Raw genomic sequence first — 20942 nt, 5'->3', positions numbered from 1 at the left:
ACAGTATGCGTACGCATTGATCGATGCAATATGTTGGCAAGAATTCAGGCTAAAGTTAAAAATTTGCACCAATGCATAACTGTTGATTTCCCAATCTGTCCTGAATAGGTGTTACAACTATTTTGGACAAGTCACAAAGTATGAGGTAATCATGTAAACAAGCAGTCACTGGAATTGAAATTTTTGTCACAAGTTTTACTGGGTAAACATAAGCTCCCCCTAGAATCATACGGGGTTTATGTTACGTTGGCCTCTAGCCAGGTGTGACATATTTGTACAGTTAAAACCTACAATTGCCTAAACAATGCTAAAATGAACTCCCAAGCAAATCTTGCTTCCCGTGCCTATCCTTCTCTGCTTTTTAGTATGTTATGCTTAAGCCCTGGCTTCCACAGAAGCATGAAGCAGCTCGTCCGGAGTTGCAGCAGGATCCAGATCCCAACACTTACCTGGCAGGTTACTTTCTTCACCCTTGAGTAACCATGACGGCACCTGGTGCGAAAAGCGTAGCATCTCTCTTCTCGGAATCAATTGAACGGCACTGCTGTCTGTATTACTTTGATATACTGTCTTGAATCCATCCAGTTTGACAAGGGGCGACACACAAACACCAAGCTCTTCGGAGTAATCATCAAGAACCTCCACCATTACATACTGGTGCCTCACTTCATCTGGAGTTGATCTGTCCCAATCTCTCGACCAGTTGCGATACATAGCCCAAATGTCTCCACGTTTCGGGTATATCCGAACACATCCTCCTCTACCTGCTTTCTCCCGGCTCAAAACATGAGAGAAAATATTAACTTGCTCAATTACATCAAGATTCCGTGCCCTGAAATTTCCACAGGATTTGGTAAACCCACAATCCAGCCAGTTCACTGACCCAAATTCACTGTCAGTTTTAGAGTTCAAGTAAGTGATGAGTATCTTGAATGGTTTGACTGAGACCACTTCACGTATCAGACAGTACAAGCGAGGCATACCATCTTCTTCATCATATAAAGCCCATATTTGCTTTGGCTTGAAACATTCCTCCGACCTATCTTTGTCAAAGTCATGGAAGTCGGGATCAGGGACAGTTATGGAGAGAGGCTCAGCATTCTTTGTCTCTAATTGATGTCCTCGAGTTACTTCGGATTGACGCACTTCAACCTGTCTTTTTGTGTTCTTTATGGCAGCAGCCGCTTCTGAAGCCAAATTTATCTCATTTAATTTCTTCAAAATCTCTGTTCTTGCCTTCTCAATCAACAGCTTTTTAGCATCAAATGCTGGTGCCACTGAACAACGTCTAGCAAGAAGTTCCCCTGAACTAGGAATTTTCTGATCATTTCCTAGAGTCCCATTTCCATTTGCTAATTTTGCTTCTGAAGCAGATTTTGATACTCTTTCCTCATGCCCATTTCTAAAATTTGCTCCCACAGTAACTTTCCTTTTCTTATCCAGTCCATCGTTCTTAAATTCAGGCAGCTCATTACATCTAGGAGGCATATTCGAATTCACATTAGCCACAGCAGTTGTAGTGGAACGTTTTCCATTCGCTCTTGATTTAACCTTCGCTCCAGCTTTATTAACATTTCCATTTGCCTGATAAACAGCATCAGGGGATATACCTGATGATCCGTGAGGACCCACAACACCAGTAGAGGTTCCAGGATATGAGCTCCACTGAAACGACATATTTGGAATATATTCATACCCGTGTCCAGAATGAAAACCTGAGACACCGTTACCCGGGAAAAAGGTACCATTGCTTGGAACATACGTAGCCCCATCAAATCCATGATTCCCATACCCATTACTAGGCACATATGACCAAGGAGGAGGATAAGGAAAAGAACCATTAGCTGGGGCTGCCCCACTTTCTACAGCAATGAAAATGCCTCGGCAATTTTTACATGAAAGTCGTTTGTTCACATACTTCCGGAGATACTCATACTGAACCTTGCAAGAAGTGCAGACAGTCCAGAAAGTGTCAAGTCTACCATGAGATGCCGACGAATTGGAACAATTGTTGAAACCCGGAACCCCACCAGCATGAACTGAAGATAAATTAGGCTGATTAACTGTGGTTGTTGATTGTTTGTTTCTCTGACGATCATAAAAGCTTCTCTTGGTAGTGTCAGACAACAAAGTCCATGCTTCGGAAACAAGTTTGAAAGCCCCATCAGCTCCCACACTTTTGTTCTTATCAGGATGGAGTAACACAGCCATCTTTCTGTATTGCTTCTTCACTGCATCTTTATTTGCAGAAGGTTTCAGTCCAAGAATTGAATAATGATCTATTTCACCATAAAATCTTGCCTCGGAAGCAACATAAACATCAAATGTGGCCAGCATTTGAGATATGCCCTCCAGTCCAGGGTACAGTGATTTAGCCTTTAGTGCATAATGCTTAGCACCAGCATAGTCTCTCTCAGCAAATCGCTTCTCAGCGATCTCTTTTGCTATAAGAGCCTCCTCTATGTTAAATTCCATGTAGGAATAGAGATAACTTTAAAACCAAAGATCTTCAAACAAAATCTATGACCAACCTAATGTGCACAAACTCGGAAATAGCTCAATTCTCATATGAAACCACATTTTCATTTCTGCAAAGACAAAGTAAGAATCATGATAAGTATCAAGCTTCAATTTTTTTCTAATTAGAACTGCGACTGGCTAATACAAATTTAACTAATTAAGACTTATTAATAACAATGAATGCAGAATCATATTTGAAAAAATGAAATGCACAAATCATATATCAAACCAAAAAAAAAATCGAAGTTCAAAATCTCAAACAGGAATTAATGCGAACCGATTTAAAATTAACCGAATTACCGTCAACAGCCAACAATAATTATCAAGATTTGACCTTCTTTACTAACAAAAATTAGGACTCATGCAGCATAAATGCAAAAAATTAAGTTTTAATTTTCATCAGTTTTCCCGGCAGCCAAACAGCTTCAGCTGCCAAAATAAAAATTCTATTTCTTCAAACCACTAACATGCATGAAAATCAGCTCAATTTTCCAAATCAAGCCCAAAATTCCACTAAATTTCTCAGCTTTAAACAAATGCACGGAGATCGAAATCCAAAGCCACCACACTGAACTCCAAGATTAAAAATTGAGTACAAAATTGAAGTCCACAGCACCGATTAGCACACAAAATAAAGTTTTTTCTTTAAAAAAAGGCACTCACTGAAACTTGAGCTGAATGAAGGTGAAGAAGACCCAGATCGCCACGTGTGCTTGGGAGCTCGAGCAAAATCAAGCTGAGCTAATTGCAAATCTCACTGTACCTAAAGCACAAACACTGAGAGAAACTCATATTTTATAGCCCAAAGTGGAGGAGCTACCAAACAGTAAAGTTTCTTCCTTTAGGTCTTGAGCTGCGAAATCGGGTCACCGGGCATGCGGATTCGGGTCGGGATGTAAGATAACGGCGAACGACGGCGAGGATTTGGCGATTCCGTCGATATCGGTGTCGGAAATGGGACAAGATTTATTTTAGGTAATAAAATCGTTGAATTTTTTTTAATTTCAGTGAGAGTAAACAGTGTGTTAATAGTATTTAATGGTGGAGGTTGCTATTTTGCGCTGCCGTGCGTTATGGGCATCGAGTAACTTCTTTTCCGTTTCTATTAGGGGAGTGTTTGGTAGTGGGCACAAGTGGACTTGGAGATTAACCTAATTGTTTAATTTAATTAGTTTTTTTTTTAAATATATATAACAATTTGTTTAATTAGTTTATTAGCTGAGATTTGGTAATGGCTGCATATGCATTTGATTATTTATTCATTTACTCGCTAATAAATGGTTTTACATGATGATTAGAGATAATCATGTATGAAAATTAGTGAAACAAATAATAAATTTTTGAATGAATGAATTAATGAGCCACAAATTGTTTATTATTTTATGAGTAAAGAAAACAAATCTCGGAGTTCGGAATCTTAACTGATATGACCGAGGCTGAAGAAAGCATTCATGGATCTTCATACTCCTTGACTCAAGCTGAAGATCCATCAACTTTTGTTGGTCTTTCCCTCGCACATAGACAAATTTTCAAGATGCCATCATGTAAATCATTTCAAAATATCTTATTTACAAACATTAATGGGAAAATTTTGAAAATGCAAGTAGAAAATTTACCTTTAAAAAAAAAAAACCGTCATACTTAGATCTGTTTTCTCTCAGATCAGGTGAAATTTGAGCTCCTCGATAATTGAATGGTGTCTCTGAGAGATTTACCCGATCCTTTTTAGAGATTTAGAGACCTAGATCTGTTTCCTCTCAGGTCAAGTGAAATTTGAGTCCCTCAAGGGTCGAATGGTATCCTTGAAAAGATTTACCATATCCTTTTTCGAGATCTTCATACCTAGATCTGTTTTCTCTCGGATCAAGGGGGAATTTGGGCCCCTCTATAGTCGAATGGCATCTTTGAGAAGATTTACCCTATCAACTTTCGATATCCTCATACCTAGATCTGTTTCCTCTCGGATCAAGGGGGAATTTGGGTCCCTCAATAATTGAATGACGTCTTTGAAAAGATTTACCATATCAACTTCCGAGGCCCTCATACCTATATATGTTTTCTCTCATTTCAAGTGAATTTGGGTCTCCTAAGAACTGAATGGTCTCACCGACTATGTTGCATCACTAGCCAAACAAAGGTTGTGCGTGGAAATGTGGGGATCGATGAACTTCCATCATATCTAGTCTCCATTTTCCTGCGTGATGGTTTTCGTGGTCTCTAGTTGGCAATGTAAATCAAGTGTTTGGTTTGGGGCTTTTCTCCTTTTAGGTTTGATATATCATTGTTAGATTCGAGGCTAAGGGCTCGTTTGGGAGTGTTTTTGGAAGGGTTAAAAGTGCTTTTTGACAACCGAAAGCACTTCTGACGGTATTTGGCAGAAAAATTTAGAAGTGCTTTTGGGCCATATAAACTCTTTTTGGAGAAATACCTGCCACGTGCTTTTTTAGGAAGCACTTCGAATTTTTTATATATGAAATTTTCAACAAATTTATAATAAAAATACTTTTATTAGAAGTGCTTCCTAAAGAAGCAGTCCCAAACGCGCATTAAGTCTAGTTCTAGATCGTTTCATTTTATTAATTGTTTATATTTTCTATGGAGCTATTTGGGCTATTCTCTTTTTTACCATTATTGGGCCACTCTCGGCCCATGGCTTGCTTTCTAATTCTTTTGTTTGTTTCTTGGCGTTCTAACAAAAGTATTTTTCAAACCTCAAAACAACAAATTTGATATGTTATTGTTTCATTTATTCATATATGCATTCACTTTCAACCTCATCCGTACAATATCAAGTACAATTAACACTTACCACATCATTGTTTAGTGACCGAAATCTAAGATATATATATATATTTTAAAATAACTCTAATATATTGTATTTTAGTTTTAGCATTCATAACACTCCTAAAATCATGCCTAATGTGGATGGAACAAATCAAGTAGCTCATTAGAACATTAACAAAACAACACATGATTCCTTCTTTATTTTTCACCATCATGTAAATCATTTCAAAACCATTCACCTTTCTTTAGTTTTAAAAAAATAAAAAAATAAATAATGAACTTCTGAAAATGAATCAATATGAAGCAGAAACTGATTGTACTTCCACGGTAGTATTGCAGATCCTGCAACAAAACCTATGTGTAGATCATGGGATAATTGGATGGATAGGACTACACCACAGTTTGTCTGGTGCCCTTTTTCTTTTTCCCAATTGACATATTCTTCTCCTTTTTGGCCCAGAAATCTTGTCTGGCATATCCTAAGTTGAGATCTTTTCAGGACACATATACCCAAAACCTTACAATATTATTGTTTCTTCTATAAAAAAAATAGAAAAAAGAAAAGAGAGAGCTCTTCAATTATTATTTCCATGTTTTTAATGAAGATATAGCTCAATAACCATACTAATTACTAAATACCCATTATATATCTTGTTTGAGTTTTCTTCGTGAATGATTCACAGTCGTTGATTATTCATAGCATTGGCCTATGGACTAGTGGGATATATTATAAATGTGGAATGTCATCTTGGGATTTGAAAATGATGGGAAAGAAAACTGGTAGAAGATGTGGTGACCAAAATCTGAGTCTGGTTGGGAATTGGAGTTGGGGGGAGGGTGTAAATGTAATATGTGACATGATGAGTCAATGATCAGCTATTTTCTGGACCACCCAGTGAGATTAGATTAGGCTGCTTGATGTTGGTTTGGTTCAGTCCCAATCAAACAGTTTGTGGCCCATATCTCACTTTACAACCCTAATTCAACTCAACAGCTACCATTGCCCAATTGCTAACTGGCCCCTACATTATGTTTCCTCACCAGGTTGTCTTTTTTATTAGGACAAACTTGGCAAGGGCATGGAACACTTTTCAAGTTCTCAGTGCCATTGCCCAACTGGGCTTTTTATATTTTATTTATTTATTTATTTATAGTTTTTGTTTATAAAAATCTTCTATTGTATGCCCAACTGGCTTTGCTTATATTGGGGTATAGATATTGGCATCTTTTTAATATTTAATAAATTAGCATATGTTTTCGTATATTTGTGAGTGTTTTTTTTACAAGCGATATTAAAAGAGGAAGATTTAAACAGAGGCCGTCGGTGCACGGGATGATTGGTCTTAACCATTTTCTATATTTTTTTAATTGAAAAAAGATATGGGCTTGTATTGGAATCTCTTTGTATATAGAAACAAAAGGAAAAGAGAATCAACTCAGCTTTGGCCCTACCCACCTTCATTGTCAAGGCCTGCTTAGCCTGAAGCCAAAGATTCTGACTTCCAAATGTATTTTAAAATTAAATTAATAAATAAACAAAATATACCAATTCCTAAGAAGAAAATTACAACAATTTTACTATAATAATTAAGCATAGGAAGTAGGTAACTACCATCTCACACTTTTTCCCACCTCCAAAATAAATCAAGTGACAATTATTTAAATACCCAATAATAATAAAAAAAATAAAAATAAAAAATTCATTTTTTTTTTCTAAATAAAAATTGATATGTATACTAAATCACTAAATTAATACCAGTACTATTAACCCTCATCAGGACCCACTACAGTCAAAACAGCGAAAGAGTCAACGAATCAGACGTTCACGGTGTTGCAGAGGAACATGAGGGACGATGCGGACGAATCCCCGCCACCACCGCCGCCGCCGCCGCCGAGCCTGCCGCTTCGCTCGTAGTAGTCGACGCAGAACAAGGAGAGCGAGAGCTGGACCTCGTCCCGAGTCCAGACTCGCCTGACCAGGTCCGAGTCGCTGAGTCGACTCAGGACGGGGCGGACGCAGACCCTGTAGAGGCGCTTGTAGCCGCCGAGGGCGACGACGACGGGGCGGACGGAGGAGGGGGGAGGGGACGACACGTGGCGGAAGCAGAGGTGTTCCCAGAGGGAGTCGTTGCGGGCGAGGGTGGACCACAGGCGGCAGACGCAGGCGGCGACGCCGAGGGAGGGCCCGTCGAGGCGTTTGAGGATCTCGACGAGGATGTCAATGTGGTCGTTGATGAAGAACTTGGGCCTTTTCTCTTTGTCTTCTGAAGATGGTGTCTTCTGATGATGCATGGTGTTTTTGATGGAGTGACTGAGGTATGACATGCTAACTATAGCTCAAAACACTTGCACTAGAGAGAGAAGGGAAGGGAGAGAGAGAGTAAAGATGGTGGAGAGAGACTCATGGGTGTATATATATTTATATAGACTTGTGCATGAAAATGTGAGATGAGAGTGTTTTGTAGTTATATAGTGGGGGGTTTAGCCGTTAAGGGGTTTTGACTTGTGCATGAGAGAGAGAGAGAGAGAGTGTGTTTTCTTTTGATTTTTTCTTAAGAACCTTAGGATAAGATAGTTGGTATTAGATACCAATTTACAGTATCTGATTATCTGATTATTTAGCTGATAGTTTCAGTATACGAGTAGATATTGTAAATTAGTACTCGCACCAGCTAATTCTTCACTTTCACTTAATTAATTGATCGATGATTTTTATAAGGAAAACGTTATTGGCACTTCTAATTTGTTATTCTGAAACAAAGTGTAAATGTGATTAACATTTGATTTTTATTATACGTAACAAAAAATACGAGAGTTTTACTAATTAAACAAAAAGAAAAGTGAAGTTTTGGTGAGAGTTTAGGTTTGAAGAGGGATGGAATGGAAGGGGTACGTAGTAGTGTGTGTGATGTGAGTGTGTGGTGGGAATCGAGGGAAGAGAGAAGGGGCCAAAGGAAAAGTTCCAAGGTACAAATAACCGGAACCAATGCTGAATGTTTTGCTTTTTCCCCTTTTCTTGCTTGGGAGCTTTTAGATATTGTTTTTTGGGGTTAAGTAGATTTGTTGTTTGTTGTTTTTGTTGTTTTTATATTTGTTATTGTGTGTGTAGCTGTGAATTCTTCAAGACTTTGGTTTTAAGGCCGTTGTGAAATAAGTTAGGCCAATCTACAGAATTGAGCCGTGCCTCGATATTGGTCTGCAAGTCTATGGTTACTATTAAGCTTAGGGGTGGACCTATTAGGCAGAGTAGTGGGGTCCTGTAGCTGTAGGGTGTGTTTTCATATTTCAATTTTAAAAGGCGGAGGACTCTCTTTAGAATTCCACAACACATCTGTCACGTGCTCACACGCAATTGATGCTAGCGTTTTCTTTCACGGTTGTCATAAAAACAATCCACTCTCACTATATTGAGCTCTAACAGGTTCATTGCTCAGCTAATAATTTGCTTAATTAATTGTGGATTTCAATTGAAAAGGTAAAAGAAATTAACCATATGCTGCATCAGATTCAGAATATGAGTTTCATCTTTCTACCTCTTCTTCTTCTTCCAAGGAACACCAAAAAGTCACATATCACATAGGAGGCTGTGTTTTCCAGTTTCCTCTGCAAGAAAATAATGTGGCATTGGATACCAACCACAGCAATAGAAGACTTTTTAGATGATGATGAGGCAGCAACTATCTGTTTGTCTTCACGGGGTTGGAATTTGGCTCAGAAAGGAAACCCCCAAGTCCTTTTAGACAGAAAGCATATAACAAAACAATATCAATAAAATACAGAGAGAGATTTGACATTAGATTTTATAAAGACACAAGGATGGATGGCTGTATCTGCCCCACACCCCTGCATACATTTAGAGCCGAGTGTCATGGGGAGTTGTTTTGTATTGTCTTGGACTTGTTTGTTGGACACATTCGAATGAGAGAAGCACTGTTTTCTATTCTTTGCTAGCAGTGCAAAGAATTCGATAATTGCAAAACTACAAGAACATCAAAACTGTGAACAGCACATGAAAATTTTCACAACTTCACTCACTTCCCTGAAGACTGTCATTTGTTGTATTATATGCTGTTGTAAAGTATGTGCCAGATAAATAGGTCAACATCTGATTCAAATCAGCACATTGGCACTCAGATCTCTGGCCCAAAAGAGTTTATCATATTTTGGGTTTTCTTGAAAAGTTGCTCTCTCTCTCTCTCTCTCTCTCATGTGTTTAGTATTTATTTTTTGCTTTTTAATATGATATTCTTTGGGGGTTAGGAAAGTCAAGAAGAATAAACTAAGCATTCATTGAGAGACTCTTTGAACAATCACATAGGGATAGGGTTGAGAACTTGGAAACAATGTGATCCAAACAAACAAGCAGCAGAGAAAAGGTAAACAGAAAAAGACTTGGAAAACAAACAATGAAATTACAGCCAGAGTTGACATACTAGCCTAACTGCTCTCTTAGCTACAAGTGAACCACTGTGGAATCTATGGCTTCACCTGTTGGGGAAATTTAGCCACAAATGCTTGTAGGTTTTCTTTGTGGCCTTGTTCTTGCCATGGGATATATTAAGGGTGTGTTGGTCATTCAAAAGTTTTCATGGGGTATTTTTGGAAGGAAATTTCCTAATTCATGTTACAAAGTGATTACAAGATACAACCAAAAATCTTCTGGTGGTAAACAAGTAAATCAAGGCAGCAATGCAAGTAAAATTTTGGCTTCAACATTTTAAAATCATGTGTCTTTCTTAATAAGAATCAAGAGAAGAACAGAGAAGGCAGAGAAGGACAGAGAAGAACCTCAAGAGAGTTGGCAAATTACCTACTGGCTGCAAAGTAAGCATTAAGCATCCAAATATTGGGTACTTAATTAAGAACAACAATACAGGAAATCAAAGAAACTAAGCAAACAGGAAACAGAAAATGTAGTTCGTAGCTAGTCGAAAACGTACACTACTTTTTTGTACTCGTACAGAAACATATTACAAACATTGTTGTACAAATTAATACAAGCAACTTACAGCACCACAAATTAATACAAGCAAATTACACCACCACCCTTATTGTAATAAAACAGAATGCACCAGACCCCATACAAGAATTCTAAACAACAACAGCAGCAGCTGCAAGATAAACATGGATTTAAAATAAGTACTTAGTTTCTGTGTCCTCTCCTCCCCCGTGTGCCTCTTGGCTGCCTCTTCCTGCTAAATTTCTCTACAAACCATTCATGATTCTTGCTTGTCCAAAAGTTCCCAGCAACCACTCCAACTATTAGACCACTAACAACTCCTGGCAGAACCACATACCAATCTAGTGCAATTTGAAACCCGGAATCTTCATCTTCTTCAAAGACTGATGGCGGTGGCAATATTGAGCTATCACATTTCTTTGACAAAGGCTTTCCACACAGACCTGAGTTTCCTTGGTATGAATCTTCTAGGAATGTACCAAATTGTTGGCCAAGTGGTATAGGACCCCAAAGATGGTTATCGGATACATTGAAATATGCGAGGAAAGTGAGTTGTGCCAAATTACTGGGGATCCTTCCTGAGAGCTGGTTTCGGGAGAGATCCAATGATTCAAGAGCCGTCAAGTTCCATAAAGATGACGGGATGAGACCAGTGAGAGTGTTGTTGGAAAGGTTAAGCAAAATAAGGCCTCTTAGATTCCCAATGACACCTGCTGGAATCTCTCCTTCAAATCTATTACTTGAGAAATCTATCAATCTTAGAAGATAAGGGGTCTTCATATATTTCAACTCAACACCTTTTGCAGAAATCGTGATCGAGTATGGATAAGGATAGAAATATCTAGATGTGCCGTCTGACTTCAGAAGGACTTCAAAATAAGATCGCTGATTCTTGTCAACAAATTTCATGGAATTCCAGTTCTCTAAGTAGTTAGAGGGTAACATACCTGAAAAACCGTTGTTAGATAAATCAATGATGCACAACTTTGGGAAGTCATGGTTAGTTGCAGACTTCCCAATCATGCCATGAAATCGATTGGACCTCAAAATGAGAGCCCTTAATGCTGGAAGTGCTCCTAACCAAGATGGGAAGATGTCGCTTATCTGATTGTTTTCAAGATTAAGAAACTCTAATTGAGTGCAATTGGCCATTGATCTTGGTATCTTCCCCTGTAACTGATTGTAACTTAAATCAACCATTTTCAAACTATTGTCGTCTGCACACATATGAGGAATACTGCCATGAAAAGAATTGTTCTTCAGCATCAATATTCCAAGAGCACTGGAGTTCCCCAAACATTGTGGAAGCATGCCACTCAGGCCGTTGTAGGACAAATCAAGAATCTGCAAATGATTCAAGTTGCAGAACGATGGCGAAATTTCTCCACTATAATGATTGCTGCCGACCATATAGTATTTGATTGATTGTGGTGGAATTGGCAGTGATCCTTGTAACATATTGGTCCCGAGATCTAAATCATATAGATTCTGCCATGGAAGATTGATTGGATTTTGGTCAAATCCCGTTAAGAAGTTGGAAGAGAGGTTGAGAATCAACAAAGTTTCTCTAGTTGCATTCCACACCCATTTTGGTATTCGCCCTTGAATGTTGTTGTCGCTAAGTTGTAACTCTTGCAATTTGGATTGATATTTTAAAAATTCTGGAAACTCTGTTAAGTTGCATGAATTCAACTCTAGAGCTCGAAGCTGTGGAATAGTAGCACTCAAATTGGTTATGATCTTCAGAGATAACTTGTTGTATGATAATCGAAGATACTTTAACTTTTGGGGCTGGGAAAACTGATCAAACTCAACTTGTCCACTCAAGCTATTAGAGTTAAGGTGAAGAAATTTAAGATTTTTGAGCTGGAAGAGTGACCTAGGAATTGCTCCTTGCAAATTGTTACCCCAGAGGTATAGAGTAGTTAACTGGGTCAAATTCATAAGCCAAGATGGGATTTGACCAGTTATTTTGTTATTCTCCAAGTATAGAAATGAAAGTTGCGTGAGGTTAGCCACAAAACTTGGGAATTTTCCCCTGAATTTGGTGGACCCAAGGAGCAAACTGTAGAGGTTGGTTAAATTGGCTATCCAAGACAAGGAATATTCAGAAACTAATTGGCCTGTGGAATTATTATTTGGAACGTCATAAAATCCACTCATGTCAAGGTAGTTGAGCTGGGTAAGGTTTCCGAGTGAAGATGGAATAAGGGGGTAAAAATGACACCAAGAGATGTCCAACAAATTTAAGGAATGAAGGTTTCCGAGTGAAGATGGAAGATAGTGGGAAAACTTACAATAGGAGATGTCCAACAAATTTAAGGAATGGAGGTTTCCGATAGAAGCAGGTAGCATGCCAGAGAAATTTGTGGACGCAACATTCAATTTCTTCAAGAGATTATTGCTCCTGTTAAAGTTGGGGAAATAACCGGTGAGGTTTGAGTTACCTTCCACTTCCAGAACCTCTAAGTTTGGTAGGTGGAAGATGCCAATTGGGAATTCCCCATTCAACCCACAATTCGCAAGTTTGAGAGATGTGAGAGAAGATGCATTGACCAAGATATCAGGCACAGAGGAGTACATCTCTACCTGACTAAGATGAAGTTGTTTTATGGCGGTCAAGTTCTGAACCAGGCTTCTCATGTTGGCCTTGGTCAGTTTCAAAGGGAAACTATCATCAGCTTTCTGATAATTGAGCGACATATCAAGGGTAGACAGCTTCGATAACTTTGAAATTTCTGATGGAATTTGGCCAGAGAATAAGGAATTTGAAAGGTTGAGATATGTTAGACTCGAAAGATCATGACCAAATCTTGATGGTATTTGAGAGAAATTGAAGTGATTATCTGAGAGGTCAAGCCTCTGCAAGTGAACAAGGCGGAAGAGAGTGTTGCTGGAATTGATAGAACCGTAGAGACAGCTGCTACGGAGATCAAGGCCGACAACATGGCCAAAGTCTTCATCACACTCAACACCATCCCATGAACAACAATTACTCCGATTCCCATCTCCTTCTCGCTTCCAAAATGAAACCTTCGGATAAGCAAGAGGATCTGCAGAAACAGACTTCTTAATTGCAAAGCTTTCCTTGAACTGCAGCAAGGCTGAGCACTCATCAACCTGCCCAAGTGCCTGAGTCTGCACAAATAAAAAACATTGAGTAGCAATGAGTGACAGAAAAATAAAACAACGTAGAGAAATGAACTTGGACCGCCACGATTCCATTCCCATTGCAATTTTGTTTTCTAATTATGTATGCTGAATTATGGCTCTCACACAATTAAGGGTGGAGAAATTATAAGCTCCTTTTATAGACGCACAACTCATGACAAACGTAGTTGTAACTAGAGAAAGTAAAAAAAAAGTCTTTAAAGTCTTAAAGCTGGTTCTAACTTCTACCAGAAAAATAAGTCTTATTAATTTCTTTGGCGCTTTCAACAACTAATCTTCTGTTGTGTGGTTTTTTCATTTGTTTTGTTCTTTTGGTATTTTTGCTTCCTGTTCTTGTTTTTAGTTCTTTGGTACGTTGTGTCTCTCCTGTCTACTAAACGAACCCTAAAATTAATTGAGTACACCCAATGATCTAAGTACACCCTAATATTTTAATCAAAATGTAAAATTAACTAAGTACACCCTATTTAACTACCAAAAATACCCCTACACCCTAATACACTATATCACACAATACCCTAATGCCAATCCTAAGTAGTTAATTATGAGTAGTTAATTCATCAAATGAAACAGACCTAGTTCATAATTGGCCAAGAAATTGACAAATTCATTATAATCTTTGAAAAAATCAAATCAGACCAAATCAAAATACACAGAGATAGCACAGAAAAAAACAAGAGACCGTTTACACTTATACCCGAGATCCTAGAAAAGAATATGGGGTGAGCCCAAGACGAAGATCAAAGAGGCCAAGAAATCACACTTTCCTCTACTTCTCTTTGGTTCTTCTGTGACCCCCCAAAAACCCATCTCTCTCTCTCTCTCTCTTCATTTCCATGCTTTTAACTTCTTTGCCATTTACTCTTGTTCTCAAGATATCAACCATTGTTATTCTCTCTCTTCGTCTCCCTGTGCTTTTTGATATTGGTAATCAACTCTCCCCTATGTTATGATTCAATCTCCAAATTTGAATTATCATTTAAGTATGACATACAAATTTTAACAAAACAACAGTAATAAAATACAAACTTAAACAAAACAATAGTTTACTAACTTTATTTTTTAGTCTGGCCCTTCATAATTTTGCCAGGACAACATATGCTTTATTAATGATTCATTTTCTTTGATCGCATTATCAAAATATTAACAATTACTCTTTTCATCTTTCACTTTCTAGTATCTTCGATAGAATCAAAAGTTTTCATGAAGGTAGGGAGACCAAAGTTATCTCCATTATGTCACATATTCAATCCCCACACTTGGATCCAACTATAAAGTTCGTTAAGATATGTAAATTCATAAAATTTATACGCAACGTACTATAATGTAATTTTTGACAAAACAATAGTTTACTTTCTAATCCGTCCTTAGATAATTTTTTCAAGACAACATATATTTTTATTTTACTAAATTTGTGCACTTAGTTATTTATAAGCATCACCAAAAGCAACGCATAGTGCTTTAACTTCGCGGAAAGAAACAGAGCCACAAAATTTATCGACAAGTGAGTTTCTTTAACTAAGAGAATCTTGTTTTTCTGCATATACTTTATCAATTATGTCATGTGTGGATACTATATGCACAAGGAAATATAGTATGTAATGTTTTAACTATGTGACAAGAAATAAAAAACAAGACTTGTGTATAGGAATTAAATAAAAAACAAATTATTTGATTTATGAAGAAAGAAATTGAAGTGGTCCCTAATTGTATTTTCACAAGTGAATAGGAATTATCTTAATTTATATATTTGATCAGAAATGCAATAGGAAAGAAAAATAGTATCGTTGGATTTTCTCATAAAAGAAAACTTGGTGCGTATGCTGAGGCCCCGTTTGGTTCATGGAATGAATTTGATGGGAAATCATTTCCCATGTGTTTACCCGTTTTGATTTGTTTCCGGTAATAATAGGGTAAAGTTCCCCATTAATTCAAAGACCATTGTTTGGTCAATAAATTAACTTTCTTTATGTGTTGAGCGTGCCACTGTTAGCAAATTTTTCAATTCTAACAGACTCGAGAGTAAAAATAACTTGCGCCCCAAGCTACTGACTTTGAACAAACGATTGTGAATTTGGGTGAGGAATATCTCCCAAGTAAGTTCTTTTCTATGCCTTAGACTGGCAAGGACTTTATAATTTTCCTCAATATAAAACCGGTAGTTCTGACCAGAATAACTGATAACAGACTGAACTAATTTCAGGCAGAACTCCCCTTTTCAAGACTCAAAAAGGGAAAACTGACTATACAAAGACAAAAAGAGGGCTGTACTTCCGTTTCTGGTTGGGTAGTTGCCTCTGTTCTGGACTGGACTGGATGTTAAACAACTTCAAGTGCTGGACTCCGGCTGCAAATCGATACCAAAGCTTGATTTTGGTAGAGCTTTAATTCATTTCAAACCCTGGAAGGCTTTTGGATGGGCAGAACTGGGACTTCTCCAGTCTGAAAGGGACAGAAGTGGCTGGACTTGAGCTGGAGGCGTACTGTGGTACATGTGCTGCTTAGTCAGGGCTCTCCATAAATTTGTTGAGTTTTTCGTTTTGAGAAAATTCGAGTTCTGCTTGTCTTGGCTTTTGCTGAACCAAATTTGTAACGAGAGAAATCTCGTTATTGTTGACTTGTGAACTGAGATTCAAATCCGAAACAGTATTCTAACTGTCTTCGCTGGGAGAAAAAAGGATGATTCTGCAAGCTTGTTGAGAAGCTTTGGAATTGAAGTGCTTCAGACTCTAAGTCTGCTGGACTTAGTTTGAAGTTTTTGTGATTAAGTGATCATTTGGATGTTTGTGCTTTGACTGAGTTTTTTGGTTGTGTTGATTGATTGTCCTTGTCTTTGTTCACCCTCTCTTGTATATATAAGAAATGTTCTTTGAGAGTGGGCGGCAAGTAAAAAGATCTTTTTTTTAATTTTTAATTGAAATAAACAGGGGTTCCATCCATTTTCTGGCAAGTAAACACTCAACGATCAGTTCCTGAAATGACTACTTCTCTGTTTTCTTTTGATGGGGTGCCATGCCCCTCTTTCTTTTCAACTGCTTTCTGAGAGTCTGAGAGTCTTGAACTGCAGCAAGGCTGAGCACTCATCAACCTGCCCAAGTGCCTGAGTCTGCACAAATAAAAAACATTGAGTAGCAATGAGTGACAGAAAAATAAAACAACGTAGAGAAATGAACTTGGACCGCCACGATTCCATTCCCATTGCAATTTTGTTTTGTAATTATGTATGCTTAATTATGGTTCTCACACAATTAAGAGTGGAGAAATTATAAACTCCTTTTATAGACGCACAACTCATGAAAAACGTACTTGAAACTAGAGAAAGTATAAAAAAGTAAATAAAGTATTAAAACACTCCCAATCCCTTTAATTTAGTTACGAATCAAATCCCAGGCCTAAAAGTACAAAACAAGAGAATTGTGTTGAGTGGTGATAAATAGAGCAATTAACACGTAATAAATAAATCTAAAGTCGCCAAAGGAGAATAAGGAAGCATAGAAAGTGGACAACTACCCGTGACAGCTGGACAAAGACACTTCTGGAATTGAAAAAGGAGCCGTCTTTGCTTACTTGGTTACAACTTTACAAAGAATGCGTTGACATTGACTTGATGTAATTTTTGAGTATGCCAACACTTAAAACAGCAGCGGAGTTAGAAAATTTTCACAAAAAGGCACCTTAGATATTAATTGAAATATATTTTTCCTTAGGATCACAATCAAACTAATTTTTTACTTTATACAAAATTCCTAAACTCCATTATTTTATATGTTTCATTAACTATCTATTCATTATCGATCCTAGCAAACAATCAAATGAAATATACTCACTAAGAAAATTTGAACGATAAGTTAGCACTACAAAATGTAGAGAAATGAACTTGGACCGCCACGATTCCATTCCCATTGCAATTTTGTTTTGTAATTATGTATGCTTAATTATGGTTCTCACACAATTAAGGGTGGAGAAATTATAAACTCCTTTTATAGACGCACAACTCATGAAAAACGTACTTGTAACTAGAGAAAGTATAAAAAAGTGAAAAAAAAGAATCGAAAAAAAAAGTAGGGGAATAAAACAGAAGAAGCCAAGAAGGTGAACATCCACAGGTAACCATTCAAAGACTTTAAAGTTCTAACTTGTACCAGAAAAGTATTTCTTTGGCGCTTTCAACAACTAAATCAACTAGCCGTCCACATCCACAAGTAACTAAAACTTTTATGCCAAATCCTATTCTGGTCATATCTACAAAATATGTCAAATTTAGTTCAGTTTAAAACTGGTAATTAGAGCAGAACAATTACAGAGCAAAATAACGAATGCAAGCTTATTACTGAGAAAGTCCTTGGCTAGCCTCTGTTTGATACCAAGTAAATAAAGTATTAAAACACTCACAATCCCTTTAATTTAGTTACGAATCCCAGGCACCAAATAGAGCAATTAACAGTGACACCTGGCGAGGGAGATTGTGGAAAGTAGACAGTATAAGTTGTTGAGTATTTTCTTCTTTCCGACCAAAAAATTTCAAAAAAGTTGCTTTATTATTATTATTATTATAAGTAAATAACGTTCAAAAGCACGAATTAAAGGAGAGGTATGAATAAAAAATGGATTAACTACACTTTAGTCCCTGGAGGTTTAGTGTCAGTCTCGAAATGGGCCCCAAGGTTTCATTTAAATCAATTTCTTACCCAACATTTCGAAGTATTACCAATTTACACCCGCTGTTACATTGACCGTCAAAGTTAGACGTTAAGTGCTGACGTGGCAGGCGTGGGACCCACCTCATAACCAAACAGCAGTTAGAAAGAGACTAGACGAAGGGCAATTTCGGCAACAAAAAAAAAAACCAACGTTCGCCTTCTCTCTCCAACGCACGCGTTCCAAGGCAATTACTCGATTACCCAGGCTTGGAAATTGCCCTTCGTCTAGTCTCTGTCTAGTCAAGCTTCATAGATTCCACTATTACTAGTCTTTTTATGTCAACCATTAATCAAAAGTCCTTTTACTCAAGCTTTACTAGTCTTTTTACGTCAACCATTAATCAAAAGTCCTTTTACACAATGACTTGAAGTCAAGCTTCATAGATTCCACTATTACTAGTCTTTTTACGTCAACCATTAATCAAAAGTCCTTTTACTCAAGCTTGACTCCACTATTACTAGTCTTTTTGCGTCAAGCTTCATAGATTCCACTATTACTAGTCTTTTTACGTCAACCATTAATCAAAAGTCCTTTTACTCAAGCTTGACTCCACTGTTACTAGTCTTTTTACGTCAACCATTAATCAAAAGTCCTTTTACTCAAGCTTGACTCCACTATTACTAGTCTTTTTACGTCAAGCTTCATAGATTCCACTATTACTAGTCTTTTTACGTCAACCATTAATCAAAAGTCCTTTTACTCAAGCTTGACTCCACCATTACTAGTCTTTTTACGTCAACCATTAATCAAAGTCCTTTTACACAATGACTTGAAGTCAAGCTTCATAGATTCCACTATTACTAGTCTTTTTACGTCAACCATTAATCAAAAGTCCTTTTACTCAAGCTTGACTCCACTATTACTAGTCTTTTTACGTCAACCATTAATCAAAAGTCCTTTTACACAATGACTTGAAGTCAAGCTTCATAGATTCCACTATTACTAGTCTTTTTACGTCAACCATTAATCTAAATTCCTTTTACTCAAGCTTGACTCCACTATTACTAGTGGACAAGTGGAGATTTCCAACAGGGAGGTGAAACACATATTAGAGAAGACTGTTGGTCCTACTCGCAAGGATTGGTCTATGCGCCTTAATGATGCTCTCTGGGCCTACCGAATTGCTTACAAGACTCCAATTGGTATGTCTCCATTTCGTATAGTTTTTGGTAAACCTTGCCATCTGCCTGTTGAACTTGAACACAGGGCCATGTGGGTACTCAAGAAGTATAACTTCGACATGAAGGAAGCAGGAGACCATAGGAGGTTACAGCTAAGCGAATTGGATGAGCTTCGAAACGATGCTTATGAGAATGCCAGAATTTACAAGGAGAAAACAAGGCATATCATGATAAGCATATCATTAGGAAGTCACTTGAAGTAGGGCAAAGAGTATTACTCTTTACCTCTAAGTTCAAGCTTTTTCCAGGTAAGCTTCGATCCCGTTGGACTGGCCCATATGTTATTACTAATGTCTATTCCTATGGTGCAGTTGATATCCAACATATTAGCACAGGAAAGGAATCCAAGGTTAACGGGCATAGGCTAAAAATCTACCATGATAATGTTTTGCATCAAAAAGATGAAGTGCTGCATCCACAGACTGATGGCCAAACTGAAGTAGTTAATCGGTGTTTGGAGACCTATTTGAGGTGCTTTGCTGCAGCTCAACCCCAAAAAATGGTTGCTTTGGTTGTCTTGGGCAGAATTTAGCTATAATACAGCCTATCATACATCAACCAAGTTAACCCCATTTGAAGTTGTTTATGGTCAGCCCCCACCCACTGTTACACCATATGAGCCAGGCACTACAAGTTTTGCCAATGTTGACAGAAGCTTGGCTGCAAGGGACAGAATGTTGACCTTGCTAAAATCTAATCTCCTTACGGCACAGAATCGAATGAAGACTCAAGTTGATAAACATTGATCAGAAAGGGAATTTCAGGTTGGGGATAAGGTGTATTTGCGATTGGTACCTTACAGGTTACAATCCTTGGCGGCTCACTCCTACCATAAACTTTTACCTAAATTTTATGGACCTTATGAGATACTGGAGAAGTTGGGATCAGTGGCTTACAAACTCAAATTGCTTGTTGGTTGTAAGATCCACCTCGTATTTCATGTGTCATGTTTGAAGAAGCATTTGGGAACTCACGTGACTCCTTCTTTAACATTACCTCGAATTACTGAAGATGGTATTATGCAAGATGAGCCACTGGCTATTCTAGAAAGGAAGCTCGTCAAACGTGGCAATGTTGCAGGGGTGGATGTCTTAGTGCATTGGAAGAGTCACACACTAGAGGATGCCACTTGGGAGGACTACAATGACCTCAAGGCCAGATTTCCAGATTTCATTGCCCAGGTGGAAGCTGCTTTCAATTCCAGATGACTCAAGTTGCGTTTTCTGTAGCACCTCTGTTTTCGTTGTATTAAGTTTTCAATACTTGTAAACTTAGTTTCAAAGGGAGGGGTAATGATAGGAATTAGGAGTTGGAGGTAAAACTGTAAAACAATTTTGGTTAGTCAATTAGCCACGTGTCAAGTTTTAGTTGGGAATTTGTTACAATTACTGTTGTATCCTCTACGGTGGCTTTATTACCAATTGGAGGAGCCATTGTACGGCATGTTGAGAAATATACAGAAAACATTCTTTGGGTTCTCTCTGTTCTTGGTTAATATTCTAAGGTTGAAAGATAGAGTCTTATCACCGGCCACCGATCCCGACGAGTAAGGTATGGAAATCCATCTACTCTTCGTGCTCTAGCTGCCTGTTGGGTAGGAATTTAACGATTTTGAGCGTTGATAG

The 20942-nt window shown here is 37.8% G+C and overlaps 3 protein-coding genes across 3 annotated transcripts; all 3 read right to left on the bottom strand.

Annotated features, from left to right (window-relative positions):
• Positions 1-141: 141 nt before the first annotated feature.
• LOC110749944 (uncharacterized) lies at positions 142-3639 on the bottom strand. The gene is made up of 2 exons (XM_021950161.2): positions 3184-3639; positions 142-2588 (listed from the first exon to the last, which is right to left on the bottom strand). The coding sequence occupies exon 2, from the start codon at positions 2473-2475 to the stop codon at positions 376-378; it is 2100 nt and encodes a 699-aa protein (XP_021805853.1). The 5' UTR covers positions 2476-2588; positions 3184-3639; the 3' UTR covers positions 142-375.
• Positions 3640-6981: 3342 nt separating this feature from the next.
• Positions 6982-7788, bottom strand: SLY2 (F-box family protein). Its single transcript, XM_021950210.2, has one exon. It carries the CDS (start codon positions 7627-7629, stop codon positions 7120-7122), a length of 510 nt encoding a protein of 169 aa, XP_021805902.2. The 5' UTR covers positions 7630-7788; the 3' UTR covers positions 6982-7119.
• Positions 7789-10229: 2441 nt separating this feature from the next.
• Positions 10230-16670, bottom strand: LOC110749962 (receptor-like protein 6). The gene is made up of 2 exons (XM_088251153.1): positions 16536-16670; positions 10230-13402 (listed from the first exon to the last, which is right to left on the bottom strand). The coding sequence occupies exons 1-2, from the start codon at positions 16632-16634 to the stop codon at positions 10448-10450; spliced, it is 3054 nt and encodes a 1017-aa protein (XP_088107279.1). The 5' UTR covers positions 16635-16670; the 3' UTR covers positions 10230-10447.
• Positions 16671-20942: the final 4272 nt, after the last annotated feature.

The sequence above is a fragment of the Prunus avium genome, chromosome 3, assembly GCF_965620075.1.
Source record: "Prunus avium chromosome 3, drPruAviu1.hap1.1, whole genome shotgun sequence".
Taxonomy (NCBI): domain Eukaryota; kingdom Viridiplantae; phylum Streptophyta; class Magnoliopsida; order Rosales; family Rosaceae; genus Prunus; species Prunus avium.
The sequence above is the reverse complement of the archived record's forward strand: the minus strand, read 5'-3'. Positions and strand labels throughout refer to the sequence as shown.